This window comes from Quercus lobata, chromosome 8, assembly GCF_001633185.2.
Source record: "Quercus lobata isolate SW786 chromosome 8, ValleyOak3.0 Primary Assembly, whole genome shotgun sequence".
In the NCBI taxonomy this organism is placed as follows: domain Eukaryota; kingdom Viridiplantae; phylum Streptophyta; class Magnoliopsida; order Fagales; family Fagaceae; genus Quercus; species Quercus lobata.
Genome location: NC_044911.1, coordinates 43,376,932 through 43,387,083, shown reverse-complemented (window position 1 = coordinate 43,387,083; position 10,152 = coordinate 43,376,932). Strand labels below are relative to the sequence as shown.

Here is a 10,152-nt window from a genome sequence, read left to right as displayed (position 1 = left end):
GAAAGATATGTATAGAGAAATGGACTCCTGTTCTATTAAGACAAAGGAACAGTACAGTGTACAATAAAAAGCTGAAACAAGCTTACACTAAAGCTGACTACATAAGTAAAGGGAAATACAAGCGAGTGGAGAGAAAGCCGTGGGGACAGCTCAGAGGAGAGGTTGGCTACTGCGCCAAGTTGTTGTCTAAGGAAACTATTCCTCGACACTTCTGCATGCCCATAACTCAGGCAGCCAAAGAACCTGACCTCAGGCTAACACCATCTACAGAAAAGGCGCAGGGAGCCGGAAGTTGGGAAGCCCCCGCAAGAATTTGCCGGTTACAAGGTAGACAGTGCTGATGGTGGAAATTCCTTCTTCGGACATACCAAAAATCTGGCATGACCAGAACCTGCTTCAAATTTTGACTGAAAGGGGGGGAGACACCCTCCCCCCTCCGTAGAAGTGTAAATTTCTCTTAAGTTTATGCTTTCTTGGCCCGTGCATCACTCCTTCGAGTCTCGGGAGGACACGGCGCCTCCGCGGTGGAGAAAGTTCTTTTTCCCTAACCCTCGCCTCAAACATGATTTCCTAAAGGAGGAAGCTGAAGGATTTGTGCGTAGGAAAAGTAACTTTCTCTCCTATTTTATATCAAAAGATAAAATAGTAGCATTTAATTCACGCAGCGTCCCAAGGAACGCTACAGACAAAATGTCTCTGGCTCGACTTCCAACGTCGTCTGCAACCCTGAAGTTAGAGGAGTCTCGAGAAGGCGCACCTCGAATACTGGGACGCCCAAAAAGTATCGCGTGGCCTGAGAATACGGAAATACCCCCTAATTTTGGGCCCAATCAACTCACGGCCCAGGCCCGATTTAGCACAAGGGCCCGGGGACAGAACCTAGGTCTTGAATGGTCCTCGGACTCAAGCCTATGGGAAACCAAGTACAAAAGATGAAAATTACAAGTGTTGGACAGAACCTAGGTCTTGCATGGTCCTCGGACTCAAGCCTATGGGGAAACCAAATACTTGGGTAAGTAAAGGTTTGAATTTCGTAAGATGGGCTACTTGATAAAAACGTCAAGTCACTTCGTCTACGGCTTAAACACCATAGAAGGTTAAGGCCAATAAGGGGGTAAGGAAGGTGTTGGGACACCTCAGCATTTAGTCGTATAAGAGGGCTATTCATTTGGCAGGGGATATGTCCTCGGACGGTTATTTCTCACACGGCATCAAGCCTTCGGTTCTCTCCTCGGCTAGTTCCGGGTAAGTACTATTTTTTACGGGTCGGCCTTATTGTGCCAAGCACTTCTATTAAAGCTATGGCGACATCATTTTATTATCAAATATTTTGGTCTTAGTCGTTATTGATTTAGACGCTATATTATTGTACCGAACAGCGCTTGCAAATTTATGAAAACATAGAGACATAACATGCGAAATAAGGTAGACAACAATTTTTATTAATATAAAAAATCATTACAATATACAAAAAGGGGCTCAAACGAGCCTATACAAAATGTAAACTGCCTAAGCAACCATTACATCTGTAGTACAGAAAAGTAAACTGTCAAGCGTCTTTTAAACTCGTCTTCAAAGTTTCTCCAATCTCTGCCTCATTGCTGCTCATACTAAGAGAGGGACTCACTTTAAAAAAGAAAATGAATGAAGAAGAAGGAAATAGTAAGGAAGAAATCAGTGACGAAGATGAAGGGGATGAATAAAGAAAATGGAGGACATGAGTAAAGAAGGAGGAGAAGAGGAGAGAGAGATGAAGAGACAAAGAGAGGAACAAAAGATAGAAAAGAAACAGCACCAGGGCGGAACTGGTGCTGGGAAGACAATAAGAAGAGGGAGGGGGAGGGCACCAAGGAGCAAAAGAGGGAGAAGCAGAAGCACTTAGCCCCTGCCTCAGCCCTGACTCCTAACACGCCGGTGCCATATTAGGTACGCTCGTGAGGAGCCGGATGGTAACGATCTTGGGTGTTCTCGACTCAGTCACGTCGAAAGTTTGACGTGACGAGTCCCTACTTCGGATTTTGACTGAAAGAAGGATGAGGTTGATTTTGAGTCTTCGCCATCCTTGTCCCGATCGAGCCATGATAAGCTTTATCGGAACGTGGCGTTTTTGGGAGGGGTGGGGCTTTTGCATCCCTTGTTGTTATGGTAAAGTATTTTACGATTAAGTGTATAAACCAGCGAGTAAACCGAATCCTAAGGGAGGCTAAGTATTCCAGAGTCGCAGGGGGATGAAAAGGGATTTTTGGTAAAAACAATAACCTCCTCCTGTCCTACTTATACAGAGGGCGGAGCGGGGGGCATTTAATAGGTTCAGATCTCCAAAGGAATCAGCAAACCCAAACACGCCGGTTCCACTTCTCCATCCCATCAAAATAAACCGTCGAATTAAAGTAGTCTCGTAAATAATGATTATTCAAAGCGCGTTTTGAATACCCCAAGCGATAAGAACGCCTCAAGCGCGAAATTAAAAACTATCTCGTAGACCGGTGAATCTCTTGGGCATATGAGGAACCGCCAGCATGTTTAATATGCCGAATGGATTGGGCCACAGGAAGAAGTTTGGCGTCACCAAAACCCCCCTGTCCAGCCTAGAGGTTGGACAGCCGGGTTTTGAGGGGCTAATGTAGGGCGTAAATGATTTATGGGCCAAGCCGAGGAGGATTATGGCCCAAGTTCAACAAAATAGACTTTGGGTACCGCCGAGGGTAGTTCAGTCCTCGGCAGACCCAAAGTTCCCCCTCGTAAAGAAGGGTAAAAATGGTATAAAACTGAAACTCGGAAAAAAGATCTAAAATATCCGGGGAAAGCTGCGGTTATTATCATTTAATGTTCTGAACCCGACAGGGCCGCATTCTTTGACTTTTACAACCACCCCCAATGACTTTGGGGGATAGACTGATGGGACAAGTATCAGCCTTGGAAAGATTGACCCTACACGTGGATGAAGGATAAATGGATACAGGCGAGTATAAAAGGAAAACTAAGTAATCTTGGGAAGTGGCTGGGAAAAAATGGCCAAGAAACGAGAGCCTCCCAGCCCACCTCCATGAGAAGTACTCTAGGGGTGACGATCATTTAACCTTGTATGAACCCCCTGAAAAACCCACCGCCTATCGATCAAGGCCTAACCTTTCAAACCCACGCTCTACAAATGATATTGTTAGGGCCGTTTTACGTGCGAACCCGACACTGTTACGGTCCGCCACGAATCGTGACCCTACAATACCATATTAAAAAAAAAAAATCAAATAATCCAATATAATATACTCCTATATTTTACAGGAGCCTCATCACACACGTTTTGCACTTGTAATGATACTCTTTTTTATTTTTTATTTTGAATTTAGTATCATAATAATGTTTAACAATGAGATAAAGATAGTGTTTTAATTCTTAGAATCTTTGTGAGTTGGTGGCTAATATAAATGGAAGAAACTATTTGAAACAGAAACTCTGGATTTTTTTTTCCAACTCTCATGTAGATGCATTGGAATTCAAATAGGAGAAGTTATCTGTCTAAAAAAAATACTATAAAATAACTATGAGTTATTGTGAGTATTTTTTTTTATAAAATTTATAAAAGAGGTAAAATAATGTGGAATAATTTAAAAAAAAAAAAACCCCATGTGAAATAATATTTAAAAATGAGATATAGATACTTTTAGAGCATCTGCAGTGGCCCAAGGTAAATGGCATATGTTGAGGAATTTACAATTCAAAGCAAAAAACAAGCCAACATCAAGTCTTGTATATGTCTTGTATCCTTAAAAAAAAAAAAAAAAAAAAAGTAGAATTGTGCTACGGTACCATCACAAATTTGTGATGGTACTATAGCACAATTGTAAAGAAGAAGTAATATTTTTTTATTCAATCCTCTCTCCTCCCACTCTCTCATGTCTCAATCTCTGTCTCTCTCTCCCTGCTTGCTTTTATTTATGTTTTGAAATATATTATTTTATTATATAAATATATTACTTTAATATATTATATTGTAAAATAAAGTTAAGATATTAAAAATATTATAAAATGGTATAATATAATTGATAAAATAACTTTTTAAGATGGTAAAATAAAATACGATAACATTCTTTATTGTGGATGATCTTAACAAAAAGTGAGATCGAGATAATATCATCGTTTTTAGAATATTTCTTTACGTTAACTTTAACGGTGTGTTTTTAAATTTAAAATTATTTAATTAAAAATATATATATATATTTGAGAGAGGTTATGAATTTGTTCAAGGACATCCAATGGTAGCACAGACATGTCGTGACTGTGAACAACCTTTACACTGACAACGTCTTTACAGTTTATATGGGAATCTGCTACTGCTACCTCATCCTCATGCTCACAGTCACAGCTCACTCACCAGACCAAACCTTACGTTAACGGTTAACCTTCACAAATGGTAACGCCACTAATGGATTCTCTAATAATTCACCTCTTCTGGAACATGATAGCTGATATATAAAGCTGTACAACCCATTCCTTTTTCACTCATACCGCCAAATACATTCACATTCACAGACACAGTTTCTGTTTTCAAAGATTAACTTTTGTTGTGAACTTGGGCTGTAATGGCAGTCTCCTCCTGCAAATCTCAAATCTTTTTCCCTTCTTTGAATTCCATTCCCAAGCTGAATGGTCCTCGAAATTGCTTCTTCACACACCCAATTCTTCACACAAATCAACTAATAAGACATACCACCACTCTGGTCTCTGCATTTCCCAGCAATGTTTCTGAGAGTTCAACCCAAAAAATATCATCTTTTAATGAGGTATGGATTTGGGGGTGTTTCATTTTGTGTTTATTTGTAATTTTGGCATCTGGCTTCTACTGGTTTCTGAAATTTTTTTTTTTTTGGTTGTTGCAGTTGATTGAAACATTGATAAGTCGTGTTGATTTGTCTGAGGCTGAGGCTGAGGCTTCCCTGGATTTTTTACTGAAAGATGCAAATGAGGCACTGATAAGTGCTTTTCTTGTTCTGCTGAGAGCCAAAGGAGAGACATATGAAGAGGTGAGAGTTCTCTTCTTTGGGGCTCTGTTGGACTGAGTTTTATCAATTGGCATTTTAAAATTATAGTATGCTGTACGAGCCCTTGGAATTGATAGATAGGCTATTAGAATTAATTGTCTATAAAAGTGAAATTTCATGAAATAATGATAATCAAGACATGCATTCTAGCTGCTTCTTAACACTTAAAAAATTATCTTAATAGATTTTTACTTGATAAATTCTGATTCCACCCCACCCAAGTTTTTTGCCTGAATGCCTTTTAAGGACTCAAGTCAATTCAAATTTTTGTCTATAAAAGCATGCTTAATGTTGAAACAAATGGAGGATAATGAGGGGTTCAAGTGATAACCCAGTGGTAGTTGGCATTCTTTGTAGTGTATCGTGTCTGTGGTTTGAACCCCACCTCCTCCCTCCCACAATCTACCTATCTCAAAAAATGGAGGATAGTGAAAGTGAATATTTTTATGGGGTTTTAATGATTTTTCAAACAGATTGTGGGGTTGGCAAGGGCCATGCTCAAGCATAGTGTGAAGATAGAAGGGTTGGTTGATGCAGTCGACATTGTTGGAACTGGTGGTGATGGAGCAAACACGGTGAACATTTCCACAGGGGCTTCAATACTCGCTGCAGCTTGTGGTGCAAAAGTTGCGAAGGTTGGCATCCCTCTGCATTTACTTTTGATGCTTTGATCTTTGTTGAGATATAAATGAATGAAATGGTGATTGGTTAATTGGTTTGTGTTCAGCAAGGAAATAGGTCAAGTTCTTCCGCATGTGGAAGTGCTGATGTATTAGAGGCATTGGGAGTAGTTAATGACTTGGATCCGGAGGTTAGTGTAATTAATTTTATTTTTCAAAGTTGAATTGATGCTCGAATGATATTATGGCTAGTGAGTGACTATGCCTCAGAGCAGCTTCATTTGTGGTGAGAAGCACATTCTGACCACTAGGAGATTATAAATTGGCTGCACTAGACTTTATAGACAATTTATGAAAAAAATATCAGGCTAGAAGTTATAGTGATAATTTTGCAATCAGAGGAGGATGCTATCTCTAATTGAAGCCCTATTCTTTATATATTATTTTCTTAAGAACGCAATACATCTATCAGAGAAAAAAAAACTTATATGCTGGGGTTTATTATGTCAACATCTTTACTTATATATATAAAAAAAAGAAAAAGAAAAAAACTTACATAATATGAAAAGAGTGCCAATATTGTGAACAAATGATTTTTGCCTATAATAATTCAATTTCTCATAATTGTTTTTTTTTTTTAACTCAGGGGGTGACGAGGTGTGTGAATGAGGGAGGAATTGGGTTTATGATGTCTCCAAGATATCACCCAGCAATGAAGATTGTCAGCCCTGTTAGAAAAAAGCTAAAAGTAAAAACTGTATTCAACATATTGGGTCCAATGTTGAATCCAGCAAGAGTGCCTTTTGCTGTTGTTGGTGTATACAAGGAAGACTTGGTAAGTATTTGCATTAAGAATAGCTGAAATATTAGAATTATCATCTACTCTCCTAAAACTATATTTCTTGATTATTTAATTTCATTTAACTTCCCCCCACCAAAAAATAAAAATCATTTTCTTTTTCATCAAGTTCCTGTAGCAATAAACTCAAGGTGGTAGCATGGCTGTTTGTATACACGGTCAATGATTCGAGCTTCACTGCTTTCACTGTATGATTCTCAGTTTTTTCTATATTTATGAAACAGATTGCATTTTTCTTTAACAAGTTTCAAAATAATTTCAATGCACCTGAGATCACTTAAATGCCAACTTTGTGAACAACAGGAAGGCCTATGAGCACTTTTTTTTATTTTACTTTTCTCATAGCAACAGGTTGTTGCTAAGGTCCATAGGATATTTGTCATTTTTTCTTTAACCACACCTGAAGTTTAAAATATTTGAAACTAATTACATAATGAAAGTGATAGAATATTACATTATTTCAAATGTAGTCACTCTTTTTCCAAGATGGTTTCAGTAGACATAAGGTTATGATTTAATAGATTCTTAATCAATAGAGTAATTGCTGGTAAGATTCGAAGGATTTTTATTTTGATTGGGTCTTGCCTGAATTGTTCATTAATGTATTATGTATAATTGACTGAAAACTCTTAAGTGTTTTGTACTTGTATATATGTGGTCGTGAGTTTTTCTCTCATTTTATGTTCTATTTGTTGTATAGGTCTTAAAAATGGCCAAAGCACTGCAGCTCTTTGGCATGGAAAGAGCATTAGTTGTTCACTCAGAGGGTTTAGATGAAATGAGTCCCCTAGGTAAGATACTCATTAAAATAAAAATAAAAAGGCTAAAGTACGCTTATTACAAGTGTAGAATTTGAAATTTATCTCTCTCTATTTTTAAATTATGAGATAAACTGTGATGAGGCAGCCTTCCGTCAAGATTGATCAGGCATAACCCATTTTTACATGCCTTGGTCATTTTTCTCATTGATCCAAACCATTTACATAGATTTACAAATAACAAAACTGTATGTCTTTACATTTTGCATTAGTTATTAGTGCCAAATTATTATTATTATTGCTATTATTTGTATTTGAATAGCATATAACATTGCTTGTCTATGTCAAAAAAGAACATATTTTTTCAGTAAAAAAAAAAAAGCATTAGGTTTATTTTTATTCTTTTTATTTTTTGATAATGTAGGGAACCTTTCTAAAGAAGAGCCCTTTGCATAATTTATGTTGTCAATTTATGTCCTATCACATTTTTTCCTCAGTCTATTGCATAATTTAAAATTTTCTAGAACCCTATCAATACGTGCACAAATGAAGATGCCCTATCAATCTTGATGGGGTGTGCCCTTTTATACCTTTTATAGTTTATCTGTTTAAGTATATTATTAAATCTCATCTTAGTCACAGATCAATGATTTGAATACAGGACCTGGATTAATCCTTGATGTCACTCCAAAAAACATTGAGAGATTCTCATTTGATCCAGGTGAGAATCTTCCTTCTAAATTTTTTTTTCTTTTCATCTTTGATTAGTTTCTACGTAGTAATGGTTATGAACAATTTCTTTATACTCACTGATAAAGACATAATGTTTATTTGATAGTGGAGTTTGGCATTCCCCGCTGCACTTTAGATAGCTTGAGAGGTGGAGATCCAGAGTATAATGCAGAGGTTCTAAAGCGTGTGTTATCAGGACAAAAAGGGTCCGTTGCTGATGCACTTGTAAGCACTTTGGCAGTTTGGCTATCATTAAAATGTTAATGTCATAGGTTATTACTTATGATTGAGAAATCTAATTATCACCAAAATGTTTGAACAGATAATGAATGCAGCAGCAGCTTTGTTGGTTAGTGGCCATGTGAACACCTTGGGTGAAGGGGTAATTTTGGCTCGTGAAACACATGAATCAGGAAAAGCTCGGGAGACGCTTAATTTGTGGATAAATATCTCCAATGTAGGTTAAATAAAAAAACTTCTAAAATTAATATAGCTTCAAATTGTGATTGACTTATACACTTTGATCTCGTTTGTTTGGTGATTGCAGAAATCAAAAAACGAAGCTGCCCTTAAGCATGCCTGAGTCTCTAATATCAGTTAGTGACTTCTGAAGATTGACAGCCAAAAAATTGCACGGGAAATGTAGAAGTATTCAGACTTGAAGGTTTCAATGTAAATTATGTAATGGATGTTTTTTTGTTCTCTTGTTGGAATGGATACTTTGAACAATGAAAAATTTCGCCTGCTTAAATTTTGAATAAAGCCTTGTTTAAAGCCAAATCTTGTAATCAATAGAGCTTTATGCTTCATGCCAATGCTTTTCAAGGATTTTTTTGCTCTTTGGGCAATTTTTGCTGACAAGTTCGTTATGTGTCCCAATAGCAAACATATTAGTTAAGTAACATCTTGAGTCTCAAAAACTCAAGTTCCAAGAGGTGGCAAAGTTGATGTGAAAAAAAAAATCCACTTGGAACTCTTAAGACTCAAGTTCCTTAAAGAAAACCAAGAGAAAAAAATCTGACCCTAGCCTAAATCGATCATTTCTTCTTCTTTATGAACCTCTCTTCTGCTTTTTAGATCAAGCCCAAATTGGGCCTCCAAGGCCGAAGCTCACTCGTTGAGTTTGAGCACAAACACCAGGCCGAAGCTTTCTCTCTTCTCTCTCGCTTTGTATCGTTCCCGATCTCTCTTGGTCAAAACCCATGAACTTTCCCCTCTTTATATCTGATCTGGTACCTTATGGAACTCTAGGCAGCATGCGGGTAGCGGATTTATGAGGCGGAGGCTGTGAGGTTCGTGGATCGAGGATGAGGTGGTGACACTTGAATTTGTTTTTTGTTGGTTTTGCAGGTGAGATGTGGATGGGTTCGTGTTTATGTGGAAATTTGAGAACCTGAAGCTGTATTTTTGGTGAATTGTGTTCTATGCATGTTGTGTTCTATGAATTTTGTTCATTGAAAGTAAAAGCTCGATAATCTAAATGACTAACAAGAGATCAGGGAGGAACACTTTCATCTCCCCCACAATCTCTTGGACAGACTCTAAATCGGCAGGTGTGATTATAGGCTCAAAAAGAGCCTTAGTTACCTTCTTTGCTAACTTAGAGCTTGTTTAGACTCTCAATTTTTTAATTAATTTTAAGCTTAACACACTTAATGCAAAATATACATGATGAGCAAATTAATTAATCAAAGCATTCAACAATTGCATGGATGAACAAATAGATGCAATACTAAAAGGTAAAGGGCAGTAGGGAAAAGAGACTCAAATCCAAGATAACACAACGATGTGTTATCGAAGAGGAAAACCAAAGAACTCGGCGTAAAAACATCTCCATGGTCTTCCAAGTCGAAATGATCCACTAATAAATAAGTTGGAGAATAAGGATACCAAAAAGACTTTCCAAATCTAATCTGCCTAAAATACTTGAGCCCTCCAAGCTCCAGCTACCAATGGATTTCTCGGAATCTTGTCTTCACTAACTTCCCGAATCCCGCAATATCGCTTGATTGTACAGCCAAGCCTCATCAGCTTATTTTGGCAAAGACCCAATGCTTTCCAAGCTCCAAAACACTCTCTACTCTTTAAATGGGTATGGGTTGTGATTGCGTATAAATCTCCTCTCAAGGTATGACTATGGGAGA

At 37.6% G+C, this 10,152-nt stretch overlaps 1 protein-coding gene across 1 annotated transcript; it reads left to right on the top strand.

The window, feature by feature from the left end:
- Positions 1-4,257: 4,257 nt before the first annotated feature.
- Positions 4,258-8,744, top strand: LOC115956113 (anthranilate phosphoribosyltransferase, chloroplastic-like). Its single transcript, XM_031074588.1, has 10 exons — positions 4,258-4,781; positions 4,878-5,021; positions 5,513-5,674; positions 5,767-5,850; positions 6,306-6,494; positions 7,219-7,309; positions 7,938-7,997; positions 8,115-8,233; positions 8,331-8,465; positions 8,556-8,744. The coding sequence occupies exons 1-10, from the start codon at positions 4,581-4,583 to the stop codon at positions 8,589-8,591; spliced, it is 1,221 nt and encodes a 406-aa protein (XP_030930448.1). The 5' UTR covers positions 4,258-4,580; the 3' UTR covers positions 8,592-8,744.
- The last annotated feature ends 1,408 nt before the right edge of the window (positions 8,745-10,152 follow it).

Bases quoted from the DNA above. Each gene is read 5' to 3' on its own strand.
- LOC115956113 (XM_031074588.1), top strand. From the start codon at position 4,581: ATGGCAGTCTCCTCCTGCAAATCTCAAATCTTTTTCCCTTCTTTGAAT. The intron at 8,234-8,330 runs GTAAGCACTTTG...ATGTTTGAACAG, and splicing joins GGTCCGTTGCTGATGCACTT to ATAATGAATGCAGCAGCAGC. The intron at 8,466-8,555 runs GTAGGTTAAATA...TGGTGATTGCAG, and splicing joins TGTGGATAAATATCTCCAAT to AAATCAAAAAACGAAGCTGC.